The sequence below is a fragment of the Parasteatoda tepidariorum genome, chromosome 8 (assembly GCF_982258835.1).
Source record: "Parasteatoda tepidariorum strain Cologne lab strain chromosome 8, Ptep-v5.0, whole genome shotgun sequence".
Classification (NCBI taxonomy): domain Eukaryota; kingdom Metazoa; phylum Arthropoda; class Arachnida; order Araneae; family Theridiidae; genus Parasteatoda; species Parasteatoda tepidariorum.
In genome coordinates, this window is record NC_141762.1 from 35,631,557 (window position 1) to 35,650,998 (window position 19,442).

General features: G+C 34.1%; 1 protein-coding gene across 8 annotated transcripts in view; it reads left to right on the forward strand.

The window, feature by feature from the left end:
- Window positions 1-4,961: 4,961 nt before the first annotated feature.
- The window catches only part of LOC122273047 (structural maintenance of chromosomes protein 6), a 102,135-nt gene continuing 87,654 nt past the window's right edge, over window positions 4,962-19,442 (forward strand). Inside the window, exons 1-3 of one of the 8 annotated variants that reach the window (XM_087150113.1) lie at window positions 14,542-14,601; window positions 14,767-14,823; window positions 18,664-18,742. In XM_087150113.1, coding sequence (XP_087006239.1) covers window positions 18,674-18,742 — 69 coding nt within the window. In that variant the 5' untranslated portion in view covers window positions 14,542-14,601; window positions 14,767-14,823; window positions 18,664-18,673. Of the gene's footprint in view, window positions 5,014-14,541; window positions 14,602-14,684; window positions 15,126-18,663; window positions 18,743-19,442 lie in introns of those variants that run through there. The other 7 variants (XM_087150112.1, XM_087150110.1, XM_087150115.1 and 4 more) reach the window with 7 other exon arrangements.

Consider the following 19,442-nt stretch of genomic DNA (forward strand, 5'->3'; position numbering starts at 1 on the left):
TTCATTTTGTCATTCATTGGGCACGAGGAAAGTGTGTGATGTGCCATTACAATGATTTTTATTATGAGTAAACAATATTCTTTTGTGGGAATAAATAAATTCCAATTGTACCATACATTTAATCTAAGTCGAAGAATCCCTATTGTATCTAAAAAGTTTTCCTACATAATTCTAATTTCGTTTGGTTTTCTCCAATTTTAAGTGTCTGTCTTTTAATTTATTTTGATATCATTTTCGGACCCATTCCTGCCGAGCTTGATATATTTAAAAGATTTACCTCATGAGAATGAGTTGAAATTTCGATTTCTCTATGTTTTCTTATTTTAACACACTTCTGGCGAAAAATTATTCTGCAGAATTTCTCAAGAAAATGGGAAGTGAAAAAAGACGTTGCTTTGTTAGGTAGGAAAAGATTGTTCTTAATTTTGGAAGGGCTATGGTAGCCCAGTAGTTAGAGAATCTGACTCTGATTGGAGGAGCCAGAGTTCAATCCTCGACTCCACTAATACTCACCAAGTACATTCGATACGAGTATACAAATTTGTTGAATAAAAAATCCCGTGGTCGGTCGTAAACATTACTAGTACAGGGATCTGGAGTAAGTTACCTTCCCCTTCAGATCAGATTGAGGAAGTGGCCTCACTAATGAGTGGTGCTGTCATCTATCCATGAGGTTCTGAGCTAAGACATACTTTCACCTTTTCTCGTCAAAGGAAAGGTGATCTTCTCGACTTACACGCAAAAGGCCATTAGCTGACGAGCTTGGCTTGTCCAAGTGTCATTAGGAATAACAACAGTAATTTTGGATAGTTAATATTGTACATAGATTTTTTTTTTTAAATTTACTTTTGTTTTAACATATAAAAACTTATTTGGATGTTGAAAAATTCTTTCATATATCAGTCAATAGTTATGCATATTTCAGAAATCTAAAACAAAAATGAAGAACACTGAATTACCTTTCTGAAAAGGCTGACTTCAAATTTATAAGGGCACAATTGAGTCCAAAAAATTTTGTTTGGAATTTTGAATAACCGTCCTTGATACTTTGACTAGGCGATGGACTTTTATTTTACGAATTTTATATCAAATTAAGGACCCTTCAAAACCGCCCTCCAAGCTTCGTTTAAAAGCATGGATTAATTAGAAATAGAAAGATGTATGAGCGCACAACGACGCAGCAAGTAAGATGGCGGAAAACTCTCGCGGTTGCTTCACCTTGAAAGCAGTGGGCTAATGGGAGTGTCTTCTCCACTTACTCCTAGCTCCATGGCAAAACCTGCTTTCCCCGAACAGGTCCTTGATTGCCAACAATTTCTTTGGAGGACATCCTCTTGCGACAGATTTTGGTGTGTGACTTTGCCAGAGTGTTTGGACTCGTGGATTTGATGTAGCTGAGGCTATGTTGTGAAGGATTAGAAACAACAAGAACTTGATTTCACTATGGCTTTTGATCAACTAGTGTGATTAAAATTGTTTTACCTAATTATTTCAGTTAAGACACTGAATTATTCAATTAAGACTTTGAATGAGCGCATATTCGTGATAGAAGGAAGAAAAGATACAAGAAAATACGATTATTTTCGTGAAGAACTGAGCCTTAGAGTAAGGCAGTTTGCCTTATTTGCAGTGTGGCGGTATATAAAAGGATGATGATACTAGACACAGTTCGAAATATTTTAGATTGAACAGACATTTTCAGAGCGACAAAGTGAAGAAATCGTTATTGCCAGATGAGCATATACACTGATTAGTAAAAATTAAGATCGAAGCGACTTTTCGAATGTAAGTTTGAACAGCGGTATTGAAAATCGATAAAAAAAAATCATACGACAGGATCCTCAAAATATAAAAACATGGGAAAGTAAACAACTTTCAAAAAAAATTTAATCCACGGGAACAATGAGAAACTTTATTGAATGTAGGCTTAAAACACAATTGTGCAAATGAGAAAATGTTGATGTTACACGGTATTGGTGAAGAGAAGAAATTCAAGCCTTTAGTATGGGATATGATCACATTGTTTGCCCACCCTGAGGACCAGGTTAAGAGGCTCTTGAGGAATTGCTGTCAATTCCTGTTGTAGTGCTAATCGCAGCAACGGAAATGTTGCTCGTGATCCGTAACGTATTTAATTCAGTACGCTCAAATTCAAAAACAAATATATTGCGTTTTTTTTCCTGTATCAATGGATGAATCGACAAATGCAACAATAATGTAGGCTTTAATGAAATAAAAAGAAATCTCTATGGTAGAGAAATAGTGAGAGTAGTAATTATCTCTGTAGTAGCACTTAAAAATATAAAATAAAGTGTACAGATTTATATCTTAGCTCATTGATAGTTTAACTTAAGCAATGTGTTAGCTTTAACAAGCAATATTGACTCTTTCTATGAGTATACAGGATTACTGTAAATACAAACTTACAGGTATAGGACAAAATAATAGGAACACCTGCGCATAGTGGTAATGCAGGTGTTCCTATTATTTTGTCCTTTGCCTGTATATATATATGTATATATATTGAAATCTGACACAGAAACAAGCGAAAATACTGACAACGATATTTTTATTTGCAACATCCCTGTGTACAAAATGATTAACTGGTGCTCGCTAAATCTGTTAGGGGGTCACTAAGTCCTTCAAGTTCCCATAAACATGCTGCCAACTCTACTGGATTTTCCAGTAGACTGCTGGATTTTGCCCGTTTCTACTGGTTTAATAAAAATTCTGGTTTATGCACGTTTTAGAAAATTCCCTAAAATTGAGTATGCTTCCTTAAAAAATCCTTATTGAAATGAATTTTTGCACAGATTATTGCTTGCTTGAATATTTAAATATATATTACTAATACATAATGAAGCGATTCTCATTTATGAAAATCAGTTTAAAACTGTAGTTGTTCTAAAATGTTCAGTTTATGTAGAACTTCATTTTTAAATTAATTAAAACAACTTTTAACTATCTTTCGTGAATTAAATACTTATTACTATTAAAAATTATGAGTAAACGTAATACATAACATTTCAAGTTTATTTAATGGTCAATCATAACTGGAAAATATTCCAGTTTTTCTATTTTGATGACTATAAAAATCCTTAAAACATTAATTATATATCTCTAAACGTAAAATTCCTGTAACATTGGCACCGAGGTCAAGCATCACTGGCTTCTTGTCAATGGGTGACCACTTGGATTAGTCTGCGTAGGGACCGAGGGTGGTATTGTTCCTCGTTAAACTGTTCTACCGTAAAGTGCTCGACTTCCTGTGCAGGTCGTCGAGCTACCGAAGCGGATCTGCCATCCCCTCTGCAGAGGATCAAAATTGTTATGGCATGTCTTCGAATCATCCTCAGGGATATTTCCCGGACCGTCGCCAATAGCCCATTGTGCAGCTCTAGTGCGACGTAAATGAACTACAACAACAACCTGTAACATTAAATGTATTTTAGTGTTATTTAAATTGTGCTGTTCCGCAGTGAACTGATCATCAAAACTCAGTTCCAAATGGATCACCGAAGTGCCCGGATGGGTGACAAATTTATCATCCTGCGAAGGAACCGAGGGTGTGCGGTATTGGTCCTCGTTAAACTGTTCTACCGTAAAGTGCTCGGTTTTGCTTACAGTTCGCTGGGCTACTGAGGCGGGGAAGCCATTTCCTCCGCAGTAGATCAAAATAGTGATGGCATGTCTTCGGTTCATCCTCAGGAATGTTTCCCAGACCGTCGCCAATCGCCCATTGAGCAACTCTAGTGCGACGTAAATGAACAACAACAATTGACAGGAGCTTATAAGCCATTCTTTGTATTGATCTCACAAGCATGTATAGACATGCATGACAATAAATAAATAAAATCTTAACTGGCACATATGTACGCCTAATTTTCTGAATTTATTGTTGTAGTACTCGGAAGCTGGAAGTTTAAGACCTTTTGTCTATGAAATTGGTAAAAGAAAGCGATGTATCGACGTTGTTGTTGTTCATTTATGTCGCACTAGAGCTTCACAATGGGCTATTGGCGACGGTCTGGGAAACATCCCTGAAGATGATCCGAAGACATGCCATCGCAATTTTGATCCTCTGCAGAGGGGATGGCTACCCCGCTTCGGTAGCCCGACGACCTGCACGCGAAGTCGAGCACTTTACGGTAGAACAGTTTAACGAGGACCAATACCGCACACGCTCGGTCCCTACTCAGACTAATCCAAGTGGTCACCCACCCGCACACTGACCGCAGCTAGTGATGTTTGACTTCGGTGATCTGCTGGGAACCGTGTCTTAAGTATCAGTTCACTGCGGGACCGATGTATCCACATGTTTGAGCTTAATTGGCATAAAATAAAGTTGAAAATTTGTGCTTGAAATTTTTCTCCTTTTCAATGCTTTTAAAAGCGCTGAGATCCTTTAGTGACTTCGAGGTACGAACCTAAAATATTTCGTATTTCGCTCCAAAATCTTGAAATTCCTTCTTATAAAAAGGAAGTCTTTTATGAAGTCGACGAATAACCCATGTACTGATATTCCGTAGTTCTTAAATTTACTGACTTATGTGATTAATTGGCTTTTGGCCTTCATCAAATATAAAAGCAGCACATATTACTCAGAGAGAGACATCTGGAGTTACGACGGGAATCGAACTCATTACTTTCACGTTTGAGAGCATTTAGCGAAAGGTTACAAAGGTCCCCTCTCGGGACCTCGCATGAATGTTTTGGCAGTTTATTTATTGTTACACATACATATGCATGCTTATGCGTTCAAATTGCCTAAGTCCCTTATCAAATTGATACTACAAAATGTAAAAAGAAATCACAAAGATACTTCCAGAGTAACAGTGGGATTCGAACTTGCTATCTCAACGTTATAGAATGTTTGGCGGTATGATGAGACCTCTCGGCTAAGGATGCTCCTTCTTGTAGTTTCTATATATATAAATTATACTCTATTTACTGTAAGCAAACGTTGTCGGAAACCAATTTTTCATAAAAATGATCGTTGTAAGCAAATTAAATGTAAGTATTTATATATTTATTTATTTTTTCCATACTTTTTCATTGTTTAAAAAAAATAGTCAATGTGATGAATTTTTGTATTAAATATTATAATGTTAACTTTAGTACTAGTATTTATAAAAAGATACCTATATCTTGATTTCTGGAAGTCTTCTAATTTCTTTCTGGAAATATTTGAATTTCCTTTATGTAATATTTCAAAGGCATCTTCTGAACAATTCAATTAAGATCACCCATAAACATATTAAATCGCGATATGATTTTGGGGGTCTGATTTTTCAGAGGGCTGATTCTATAATAAAAGCAAAAAATTTAAGGAAAGAAAAGTTATTTGGTCTCTAAAAATTGGAAGGTTTGTTAATTTGCTCTATCATCCACTGTTTATGATTTGAATTTTTTACTAAACTCGGAATTGGAGAACGGTGCATATCGAGTTATCAATGCCTTGGAATTAATAAAATATAGAACTGGTGAGATACATATTATAGTTTGATATTACCCTTACTTCTTATCTCCAGCCTTGAATAAAATATTTTTTACAAATAATCTGCTTCGATATGCAAAAGTGGTGTATATATATATATATATATATATATATATATATATATATATATATATATATATATATATATATATATATATATATATATCCAGGGGCAATTTAAATAATCTGGAATGGTCTTAAATAGCATAAAAGATCACAAAATAAGAACCCTAGATATTTTCTTTAATGTTTCGTTAAATTGTTTTCAAAATAATATATTCAAGCCTGCGAACTTGCAACGCTTTCTTGGTTCAATTTCTTCTAAGTTTATGCTTAAATGCATTATTCTTTGTTTTGTAAATTTGATTTAGAGTTATTTTCCACACCACTATACATGTAAGATATAAAAGTTCATCTGGAACGCTACTTTGTTCTAGCTCTGGCTTTTAAAATCGTGGCAAAAATTCTGAAATCTTTAGTTTTTAACTGTCTACTATATAAAATATTTTGCATGAAGCGTAGTAGTTAGCAGTTATGTACGTATTCCAGAACAAGGATTATTTACAAATTTATAGTTACCGGTCGCCATGGAGCCCAAATTGTAGATGGTTTTTTATTATTTATCCCTATAACTTGCTGGCTTATAAAAATTGATCCTGGTTCCTTACATTGAACTTTTCTAGATCCTTGTTCTACTGGGTTTTAAAACCTTTTTTTTTTAATTCCACGATAAAAAAATAATTTATATGATTGAAACTTGTAATTTTTGAATCGAATGCTAAGTAGAGAATACGTTGTCAATGTTTCCAGATATCTTTATCATATTTCATTGTATACCACATTTTTACAACAAAAAAAATGGCCAGGATAGCCTGGTCGGTAGGGCGCTGGGCCCGTGTCCGAGAGTTCGTGGGTTCAAACCCCGCAGGCCGAATACTACCCGTGTAGTTGGTGACTGATGTACGTTAAAATTCTGTCGAGTCGCAAAGTCCTCCATGTTCCCTTAACAAATCAAAACCTCTGGGGGTACTGGATTAGATACCGATCGTTCTCTGATTCAGGTCAAAATTACGATCTGTGGATGAGTGAATGTATGTATAAATGGGTCCGCCTTATACACAGATGTGACGTATAATGTGGCAGAAGTCGAATTCCTGGCTATAGATGGCGCCACTGAAGTACAAGAATCGCACACTCTGGCTTAAGTTTGCTCGGTTTCACCAAGCAGGCTTGCCCGGGTGGCAAGTGGCATTAGAACCAACCACCAAGAACAAAAAATAATGTATTCTTTTTTGGTTTCAAAAAGTGTTTAGTATGCCTATTTTGATTATTCAACAAGTTTTACTATGTGCCATTCAATTTTTCGAATAAGAGATTCTAAAAAGCAGTATTTTTATCTACATTGACATAGGAACACTCTGGAATGTTTAGCATGAATTTTGTTAAACAATTTGGTTCAGGACAAAATTATATCACAAATTCTTTCAAGCCATGGAACCGTTTTTGATATTTTTCATCTCACTTCCTTACATGTGTTTCAGTAGATTTCAATAACATTTTTTTTTCCTTACTTGAATACTATTTAGTGACACTTTATTGACACTATGTGTTAAATACTTTTTTGGTAACTCTAAATATATATTTATTTAGGGAGTGGATTACAGAACACCCAGTACACATGCAAATGATAATAAAAATGTTTGGCATTTATAAGGTAATACGACACAGATAAGTGTGTATTGTGACGAATTGCTTTTCACTTTTGACTTTTAATGAATTGTCTACATTTTTTTAACCTCGTAATAATGAAAAAAAAAAAAGATGATATTCTTTTCGAAGACAAACATAAACTAATAAATTTCTATTATGAAATGTATTGTAAAGTTTTATTGCCACACAATAATCAGTGTTATTTTTTTTTTATAAAGTAAAGAGCAATAAAAAATAGACGCATCGTAAATGAGTTGTAAAATATGCAATCAAATTCTTTTACTTTTTGAAATATCCTAAGACAAACTTTCCCTTTTAAAACAATACCGTTAAACAAATAATAAATAGTCAAAGTAAAAAAGTTTTGAGTTTTAAAATGCTCGGAAAGTGTGTCACACAGTGCTATGTTTTAATATTTTTATTTGACCCCGTCAGACCAGATGGGAATTAGCAACAACAACAACAACAATATTTTTATGATAATTTACAATCTATTGCCAAATAAATAAATCTATCTAATATAATAAAGTAAGGAATTTGTGTGTTTCTGTATACCGCAGGCTCTAAATCTAAAAATACGATATTCAGCATGAAACTTTAATAGTTAAATTTTTAATTCAGAAACATTTAAAATATGGAATTTTCTCATTGACTTAGCGGAAGCCATTGTTTTAAAATGAATTATAAATGATTCAGTTTTGTCATTTATTTTACCAGCGGGTGACCGAGCTCCGCTCGGAGAAAACAGGTATCGAAGCTAACTCGAAGATTTAAATTTTCAATTGTGATTTATCAAAACAATACATGCCATAAGAAAATTTGTGAAACCATTGGTGAAAAGATAACCGGTTAAAGTGCACCATTGTAAACTATCTAAACAAAGTTTGGAAAGGGAACTATTCTATACAAAGGTAAAGTTTGAAAAGTCATAGGAAATAAAATGTAATTGATAACAAAAAATTATACAATTAAAGACACTGTTCACAACGAATTCGTAAATTTGCTTCCGTTCATCCGCTTCTTGAAAATTCTTGTCCAGGAAAAGGCGTCGATGAGAGAGGTATTGTCGAGCATAAAAGACGATGTAAACTCCGCAGGAAGACGCGTCATCTTGGTGGTTGTAAGCGTTGCGAGGTTTCACGATGCATCCTTTCAGCTTTTCATTCGTAACAACGGTATTCAAGACGTGTCGCAGTATTTTTCTCAAAACAGCATCGATGGGCAGCGGGTTGTCGACTGGATCGCAGACTAATATTTGACGTTCTTCATAGCTTGCTTCGTAAATTCCTAGCATCCAGTGCTCGCCTCTATCCATTTGAGCTCTCTTGTGAATGGGAATGAGTAGCACGTCGAATCCTTGTTGAACGCCATATAGATAGTTGGAAGCCTTGTTCTGGTCGCTGATATCGTTGAGAAGAGCCATTTCTTCATAAGCGCCATCCGCTGTTGTAACGTAGAAGCGTGCGACAAATTCAGGGTGAAGTACGGCAACTTTGACGGTCGGGTAAGCTTGTTCGGCGTAATGGAGAAGCATTCTGACAATGACGGTATCTTCTAGTTGTCCATTTGCGGGTAGAATTGAGTTGATCGCTTGTTGTTCCGAAATTCCGGCTCCTTGAAGAATTTCATGTAGAGGTGCGTTCTGCATGTTGAAAATGTAGCTTGAAATCTGACGAATGTTGAAATGTCGGACTTTGTTGACGGTGATTTTAACACAAAAGTTAAACTTTTCTCCACTTTGATAAATGTAAACTAATGCGAACCTTACAATTAAATTATTAATTCCTTCGTATATTATTGGTTTAAGTTGTCGAAAATTAATATTTCAATTGTAAGGTTCGCATTAGCATACATTTATAAGAGTGGTGAAAAGTATCTATAGCCATTATGGCGAACTAATAAAGTTTGAAAATATCCTATCTGTAACTCCGAACTGCTCGACCGTAGCGCTTCAAAACCGGCGCCAATCGATTCTTCGTGGCCAAAAAGCCCAGACCCCCAAGTTTACCGGAGTTTATTAATTCTGGGGCGATTTTCGACTTGGCAACCATTCCTCGTATTATAGTATAAGATTAAAAGTGACAAGTTGCAAATGAAATTATCGCCAAGCCGCTTTTAAAAATAATGTAACCCTAGAGCAAATCGACCAGATGATTAGAACGTTTTTTGGGAGGTGATCAGAACGTTGTGTATAAATAAATAGACAGTAATAAAGTTTTGTAGAAAGAATTTGGTGTTTGTCATACATAAAAATGCACATTTATTTATATCTTTGAAAAGCAATTTAATATGGAAAGTAATTTAATTATCCGTAATAGTGACCCCAAACTTTACACGCATAAAACAGATCAGAATCATCGAAACTAAACAAGCATGAATTCCAAAAACAATGGAAAATTTTCTCATAAAAAGAATTATTCTACACTGTGCATATTGAAAAGAATCTACTTATGACTGGACCTAAAATACAGATAAGTGCTTCTGGATCATTATTTATTTAATCAAATTTTTTTTACGCTTAAGAAGATTTAGATAACTGTATTGTTATGAAAGTAATTATATTGTCACATAATGTATTTTGAACAGTTGAAAATATTAATTCAGTCATTTTTATTTTATTTTATTTTCAAATGGATATTTTATTTTATAGATTAATGTTACACGAAATTTTAATTAGAAATTTGAAATTTATTTCAATTTCATTTAAATCTATATTATAATGAAATTAAAATAAAACTTTTATTTACGAAACGTTAACGAAACAAATATTTAGTTATTCGTTTTTGGAGACTTTGCACAGTGACCGAAGTTTCAACTGTTCAAATTCCTGTTTACAACAGATCAGACCCTGCTTTATGGTTTGTTTAGTGAGAAAGCACATTAGCTTCAGTAAAGCCTAAAACAATTACGGAATTTGTAACAAAATATAATTATCTAGTTTCGATTCTTCCTCCCGTTGTAGCTTCCTTGACTCGCGATATTCTTCCGAAACCTGATGCAACTCACCCATACAAAATACTAAAAGAAGAGCTTATAAAAGTGTTCTGGATTCTTCCCAATAAGAGATTCGACAACTTTTGTCGGGTGAAGAATTAAGTTCTAGAATGTCTTCTGATTTATGACGATCTATGAAACGCTGTTCTCAATCGCTTAACATTCCAAATGAACTTATGCCGGAGTTGTTTCTACAGCAATTGCCGTCATCCATCCAATCAATATTAGCAGCGGTTTCAGATATAACCCTCGACAAAGCTATTGAAATTTCGGATATAGTATAGGAAGTTACCCCATCTCCAGTTGAAACTTTTCCTGTTTCGGGTTAGGGAAGACAGAATATTTTGCAAAATTTAGAAAATAAATAAAAAGATCAATAGCCTTTCGTTTCAAACTAGATCATTTTTTCAAAGAGACTGCAATAATCCTCGTAATAGATCTCATTTCAATGCTCGACATCGAGATTCAAAACTTTGCTAGTACCACTGTTGTTATGAGAAAAACGAAACGCTGATACAGTTAGGACATATAAGACCATCTAGTAGCAACCATGCTTCATATGGTACCCAAAAAAGGATAGTTAAAATAGAGACCAGTTGTTGATTGCCGCACTTTGAATGCACAAACTGTTAAAGACAAATAACTAATTCCTTGCATCGCTGATTTTAATACAAATTTACATAGCCCTAAGATATTTAATCAAATCGACCTTCCTAAAGCATGTAATCAGATTCCCATAAATCCTAGAGACGTTCACTAGTCCTCAATATGCATCACATTCGACCCATATGAGAGTTTGAGGACGCAATTCTAGAACTACTTTTCAAACGGTTATTGATGAAGTCACTCATGGCTTGCTTTTGTGGACGATATTCTTATAGCATCAAAAGATCTATCTGAACACTTCAAACATTTAAAAGCTTTATTTGTTACACTAAATGAATATGGTTTTTGCATGAACTTTTCTCAATGTATTTTCGGTCTATCATCAATCAATATTTTAGGATTCAACCTTTCTGAAAAGGAATTGAAACCAACTTTGATAAAGTTAACTTTCTACTAATACGTAAGAAATTTCCAACACCATCTCCTTGTTTTTTGCTCTTACTTTTACGATAGAAATCTAGTTTTAGAAATAAATTGAATAAGTAATATACTTTTCCATATAACTAACGTTAACTTTTTAATTTATTTTGTAAAATTTTGTTCAGAATTCTGCAGGAATACTCGTATTTTGTGTTTTCCTTCGGTAGTTCAAAGTTTTGGCCTCTAACACTTATTTAAAAAAAATTTCTTTCAGACTTTTTCTTTCCCCAAATTTTATCTTTAATTACAAATATGAAACTCTCCAAGTTAATATTTTTCCAATTTTTTTTCTCTTTTTGCATTTAAAAAAATGAAAGTAAGAGGATTTTAGTATCTTAGCAGCCATTGCACATACCTCACCACCTCCTTGTAAATAACATATCAGGTCCCAAAACTCTTCAGATCGTATTGTAATATTTGAACTGTCTCAAATTAAATACACTGATGTACATTAATTACGGATAATTCAGAATAACACGGAAATTGAACTCTAATGTAAAGTAAGTAAAAATTTCTCTCCCGTAGAATTATAACACACATCTTCAAGAATAATATACTAATTGTAGGGACCCACCAAATGACGCCGACAGTTCTTCGCAATGACAAGAGGGTAAGCGAGGGACATGTCAGGAATGATGGCAAAGAAGTAAAAAATTTTCACAAGCGTATTATAAGCCATTCATTGTCATGAATAGTTATGACAGAGAAAACGCATGTGAGTTATTTTTAAGTGGTAGTATTATCGGCCACCTGGAATGTGAGCAATTTCAAATGGAAGTAGCCGAGGTACTTGAAATTTTCCAAAATATAATTTCTAGGCTTAACGAATCAAAGATAATGGAAATGTCAGTACACATTACAGTACCCCCGAGTTACAACGCCAAATGAAAACTGGTATTCGGCAGCAAATGTCAAAAGAAGCAGAGGCGAAGCACTGTATCCAGCCTGTCTTGTAACTTGTTAGCTATCTATAGTCACGGTTACTATAATTTCTAAATTTACCGTGCACAGACGTTTAGGAAATATTGGACTCTATACTCACAGGTCTGAAAAGTGTTCCGCTCAGGACAACTGACTGTCACCAGTGATTAGCCTGAAGAATATAATATGTAATATGGACATCATCACAGTGTGCTTATGTGAAGTTTTCTGACGAATGTAAGTTTAGAAGCAGTCTGATTCACGATGGACTTTCATACGGAGAACACCAGATACCCATTACCACCAAAACAGTATGATTGAACGACACCGTTGCGACGGTGTTGGATTGCTCATTTGGAGTGGAATTATACTGAGCTCTGAACACATCTGCATGCTCAAATCGGAATCGCAGGCCAAATTTATCGGGACATCATTCTGGAACAACATGAACGTTTGCTTAGGGGGTTGTCATGGGCACAAATTTTGTGTTTATGGATGACAACGCCCATGCTCACCGAGCTAACATCATAAACGAATGCCTTCAATGTGAGAACATCATCCATATGTAATGGCTCGCATTCTCACCGGACTCGAATTAAATAGAGCGTTTGTGAGTCATGAATGGCCGACGGGTTGCAGCCCATCAACCACCTCCTACATTTGTGCGGAGTGGAGTAATCTTTCCCAAGATGATCTCGTTAATTTGATGACACGCCTAGGCTTAGGTAGGTAGGTACGTACGCTATTTACGTCGAACTAGAGCTACACAATGGGCTATTGGCGACTGTCTGGGAAACATCCCTGAGGATGATCCGAAGACATGCCATCGCAATTCTGATCCCCTACAGAGGGGATGGCTCTCCTGCTTTGGTAGTCCGACGACCTGCTCGCGAAGTCATGCACTTTACAATAGAATTATTTAACGAGAACCGATACCGCGCAATCTCGGTCCCTACGCTGGCTGATCAAAGTGATCACCCACCCGCTTACTAACAGCAGTCAGTGATGCTTGACTTCGGTGTTCCACTGGGAATCGAGTCTTTACGATGAGTCCACTGCTGGACCCCTAGGCTCTGTACGAACTGTATTTCATCGCATAGGAGGCATACAATATGTGGATTATTTTTTTATAATTGCTTCACAGTGCAAAGAATATAATTTTTTGTGAATGGTATCATACATACGCGTCTTTGACATTTGTTTAACAATTCTCTCTTAATCGAATGAAAATAAGTACTAATCAAAGGGACTAATATTTCAAAAGTTTCAAAGGATACAGCTTCTCACTTGTGCAGATGCGTAACAAGGTACAAATATAACTTATACTTTTTGTATATAAGACGCATGTAGCTTTTAAATTATACCATGTCCTCTCGAAATTTGCTTGATTCAATTTAGCGAGATAAAATACATCGAAAACAAGGCCTCACTAGCTTGTTTGGAAAATTAATCAATTTCCCGTCTTTAAATCACCCCCATTTCCCTCTAAGAAGGAGAAGCGTATATAAGAAAGGAGAGTTTTCAGGTACAATTTATAACGACAGAACAAAGCTCTCTGCCAAAAAAATTCCATAATTATATTACAAATTTTTCTAAAGAAACACCCTTTTTATTGCTATGATTACCGTTTTAGGTGTATTTCATCAAAATTGAAATGCATCAAAATGTAAGAAATTGCCCTCACGCACATTGTCGCTTCCATGAATTGTGCCCAAGTCCCACGATGAATTGTAGTTGCGGCGAGTTGTACCCATGATCAAAAGTGCTCACGATGAATTGTACCAGTGACGAATTGCCATGTGGCAAATTGTGTGCTATGAATCGCACGACGAATATTCGCTGCACTTATTGCAATAAATTGATTCGGAACCATTGAAATGCGCCGTTAACATTTTTTTTCCTCCGAAACTATGGTTGCAATTTTAAGAAATTCTTCGTAATTCAGTGTAGAGAAATAAGAACCTGCAGCAATGTTGTTGTTGTTGTTGTTCATTTACGTCGCACTGGAGCTGCACAATGGGCCATTGGCGACGGTCTGGGAAACATTCCTGAGGATGATCCGAAGACATGTCATCACAATTTTGATCCTCTGCAGAGGGGATGGCACCCCCGCTTCGGTAGCCCGACGACCTGCACGCGAAGTCGAGCACTTTACGATAGAACAGTTTAACGAGGACCAATACCGCGACCCTACAACGATGAAAAAAAATGTTAAATTAAAGATTTTTTTCCTACCATATAGTCCACTAGATGGAGATTTACAGTTTAAACTAATTATATCCATCTCTCTCTGCCACCGCTGCTATCCCTTCTAAATATTTAACTGTAACTTCATACATGATCTATCAATCCATCATAATGCTTGTTAACAACATTGTAAACAAACTTAAAAGGCAGATCTAGGGATTCCGTGGTAGCATGTTGTATTTGAAGAAGAGCCTCAGAGCTCAAATAAATCTTGATAGGCTAAATTAAGCCTTACCTATTGAAACGCAGTGCTATAAGCGAAAGCAGAGAGCACGCCGCACTTTACTTTACTCAATACTCAAACTTAAAAGTTGAAGCGAAATGGTCGAATCTGAGACATATTATATTCGTTGAGTCGTTGAACAAATGTAATGTAATGCTTCATATTTTCTACTATTATTATGTTTTTGATGTTTTAGATTGAAGAAATTTTCTTTTTAGCTTTTAAGCCTGAAATCATTGTCTTTAACAAAGTAAAATATTTTGTCATGTGTATCGACATTCTCTTTTAGTGGTGTGCTAGTTAATTTTTTCGATTATTTTTTCAATGTGTATCTGTAAAGTGTCTTTTCTCAATGAGTAATTTGGTATTCGAAATAATTTTTTTCCTTGTGGGCCTAGTGTGACATTAACAGCGGAATGAATCTTCCTTCTGTACTTAACGCTTATGGTACGTGGGATTAATAATAACTAATTTTAGTTGTGCTCTTTGCACTACATATTTTCTACCAATGTAAAATACTTTACGATTTAAAAATACGGAAAACTATCAGTGCTGCAATCATTACGTGATTGTAGAGAAAGATTTATGTATCGTGATTTGCAGCAGAATAATCGTCAAGTCTGTCTCCCTACAATCGGGAAACGGCCCACAAAAGACTTTAAAAAAAATCTTTTACAGAGGGGGACAAACTCAAATGGATATAACTCGTAGCCGCGCCTAGGCAAACTTTTAAAGGTTTTTTAAAAAAATTGAATTGCAAGTTTAAAATTCGTTCAATGCAATAGAAACACGGAAATTTTCTCATATTGGACTAATTGCAGTTTTGTGAACTAGAAAAGGGCAGTTAAGTTGTGAAAGTATTTCATAGTATTTCAAGTGTGGATAAATAATTTGAAAATAATAGCTTGGTTTTGATCATTTCATTTAGACATACGAACATATTCAAGCTTTCAAATTTACTTTTTCTAGATAACTTTCATTCAGTAAAATGCAACTTAAAGTTAGTGCCATTTGTTATAAGGATATATAAATTAATTTATGAGAACTTTTCGGTGTATCTTAAATTAGCTGGAAAGGAATATTTTTATTTATTTTATTGCATTGATTTGTTAAATGCATGAATGTCTGAAATTGGCCTTTTGGCTTAGAAGAAATCTAAATTACAATGTAAAGAATTATGATTTTGCCGAGTACTAAAAAGAAATCATTAGGCATTTCTTTTAAATGATTAATAAGTTATTTAGGCAAATTTTAAGCACAACAAATAAATAAAATTGAACTATGAACAATGAATGCAAGAAAACAACAATTAAGATATATTTATGTATGTGGCATGACAACAACAAAAAAATTAACATTTTGTTTTCTCAACCAAATATCTGTTTGAAATATAAAAAGAAGAAAATTAAAAGAATGGAAGATAATTTAAAAAAACAAAAGCAACTCTAAAGTAACCTTCTATCAAATCAAATAACTAGTTGATAAAATGGTATAAAAATTAAATGAAAAAGAAATTATTATTAAAGCAAACGAGAGTTATTGTTAATTTGCGTCAAAAACCTTCGAAGTTTCGATTGGCTATGGCTATAAACTTTATGTGCACCCAGGGTTTAAGCTGAGTCTAAAAATTCATTAGCAAAAAAGCTAAAATCTGAAAAAAAGTTTTAGCAAAATGCTAAAATGCCATTAGGCTCATAAAATTACTTTATATCAAACAAGTACTGTAAGTTATCTGACAAAGAATAGCTTAATGTACAAGAATATCAAAAAGAATACCTATAACAAAAAAAAAACACATTTATTATTTATCAAAACATTTTGGTTTATAATTAACAATCTTCCTTTCTTTCATGTTTGCCCATTTTACAAATGCTTCTTGAAAGTTAAATGCACTTTCAGGGCCCTAAATATTAATCATTAACAAATATATATATCATATATTCTAGCCATTTTTGTTGATCGCTATGCTTCATCTCGTTTGATCACGTTTTTTTCGTGAACGCTAGCGTCATGGTTCTTGCGAAAGATATTTAGATTTTTTCTCCTTCTTGTTTGATCAAGTTTTTTTCATGGATGTTAGCGTCATGGTTTTTCGCGGAAGCTTTTTTTTTAATGGAATTTAGTAAAATCCTTTAGCAAAAATGCGAAAATGCTTTGTTGAATTTTAGCATTTTTGAGGGGTCGTTTCGCATTTTGCGAAAAAAGCTATCGTAGCGGAAACCCTGTGTGCACCACATAGGAAATAATTGGAACTTCCACATCAATCACAACTAAAGCTTCAAATAAAATTTAAATGCACTAGCCGCTTAGAAAGTTTTTGAAATTTCAGATTGACGATTAAATTTGTTTGACAGTGATATGGAGACAAATACTGGTTGGTAAAATGATTGGCAAGGTCAGACGATATTAAAAATTGTTGAGGAACTTTATGACTTCATTTGATATTGCAATTAAGTGATAAATTCATTTAACTCCAGTTTAGCTTATTAAACATGAAAAAAAAAACCTGTTTAAATAGCCTGTTACAAAGCAGATTTATTTATATCTACTATCTACATTTAAACATTCTGCGCAAGTATTTTGAACCAGCGCATTTGAATTTTTTTTTTTAAATAATAAATTTAAAGTTGATAGAAAGAGAAGTAGGGAGGAAGAATCTTAATCTTTTAAAACTAAGCTTAAATGCTAAAAAGAATGTTTTATAAAAATAAAAATATTCATACAACATTAAAAAAGAACAAGAAAACATAATTTGTCAGAAACGGTTTTAAAATGCTGCTCTATCATGAAAATGATCATATAAATAAAGAGATACATACAAAACATTCAAAAACGAACGGAAAGAATAAAAATTGATCTGAATTCTGGAGGAAGAAAATATTTACAGCTGAAAATCTTAGTTTTCTAGAATCCTTATTTCAAGAAAAAGGAATGGTGTTTAATAGAAAGGCTCTTAAAAATTGCCCCATCATACAGGCCTCGCAGCACTCCTATATTTCTTATTTAATCTGGAAAAATTGCTATATTTCCTATTTTTTCCCTAACTAAACTCAGCTGCGCGACAGCCCATGAGGGCCAAGGCCTACTGTGCCCATCTCAGTTTTCTTGACCTTGGGCTCTGTGGTGCATTAGCAGATGTTCCGGTCAGGTGGTCAGCCGAACGCAGAACCCCCAGTGTTTAGTTCCCAAGCATGCTTGGTACTCATTTATCGACCCTCTGAAGGGATGAAAGGCTGCGTCAACCTTGCCCGAGGATCGAACCATGGACCTGTGGCACAACAGCGTGAAGCGCTACCGCTCAGCCACCGGATGTCATTTTTTCCCTATATGTTCCATTTTTTCCTATATTTTTTTCTTAATTTTCCCTTATAATCCTTTCCAACCTCATTTTGGAACATATCACGGGAGGAACAAGAATTACATAAATTACGAATCAGAAATCGTTAGCATTTAAACGATTTGGTTTTCAAGAACGTGATTTACAAATGTCACACTTAACAATTTTGAACTGTAAGGATTAACGAATCGCGATTCCTATGTAGGTGACTTACAAATAAAAATTTACGAGCCACACTGTGATATGTATTATGTATAATTCTGTATACAAATTGCTATTCATTATCACACGATTCAAAAATTACACTAATATCCAGAATGTTAAAAAATAAATTCAAATAAATTGCGATTCATTTTAAAGCATTTAGGGTAGTTATTCTGCAGTCTACTTTTAAAATCCACACGGGTGCAATAAAATATTTGGGAGTTAAAATGAAAAAATTTGCAGCCAACTTGAGCACCAGTCATTCAGTAATCTGCCTTGTGTTTTTAATCCCAACCTAAAGTATATAAAAATTCAATTCAACGGATACTTGATACTCAAAGTGTCTACTTTCCTCATTAGTAATACAAAAAAATTCTAATATCTAATTAATACATTTTTCTTTCTGTACACATTTTTATTCTCACAAATGTTTTTTTTTTAAAGTTTTAGAAATATGAAGAGAGCGTCTGACAATGTTGTTGAAAAAAGTAAAAAGTTAAAACCTGAAACTTCTCAAGGTGGTGTAAGTATTTTTTTTTATACAAATGTATTTTTGGGTGTAATTAAAATTTTAATCTTGCAAAAGTTTGATGTAAATTTGCTTTGTTTATATAATATCGTGCCCTACCTTGTAACCAACTTTACAACCATATAATCAATGTGAATGATCGAGATTCAGGTAGAAAACACCAGTTTCCAAGCAAATTCCTATAATTCATTTTATGTTTTAGGCAATTGGTATTGATTTAATTGAAAACTGATGTCTTGCAATTTTGAAAACCTTATGTAATAATTTTAAGTAAATTAAAGATATAGTTTTGTAATAATTAATCTAGTGTTTAACATTTTTTTGATAAAAGTCAATATTCAAATAGCTTTTTGATATATTAATGAATAGGAAGTTATTATTAGAATCTCTGAAAGAGGAAGCAGAGTCCATTTAGATTACTTTATCATGGACATTTGTTTTTTAAGCCTATAAAGCACTTCAAAAAAAATAGAGAGGATAGACAACTGAAAGTGCTCCTCATCAGACCTACCAGATTACCACTACTCATTTTAAAACTCCTGCCAATAAGTTTTCAAATGACTAAAAATAAAATTTATCACTTAAAGGATGAAGAAAATAATTATGGTCTTCTAGGCATTCGTTTTGAATTTATATTTTCTAAATTGTCTCATATTTGGATATTAAGCAAACGTCAATTCAGAATTCACAACTT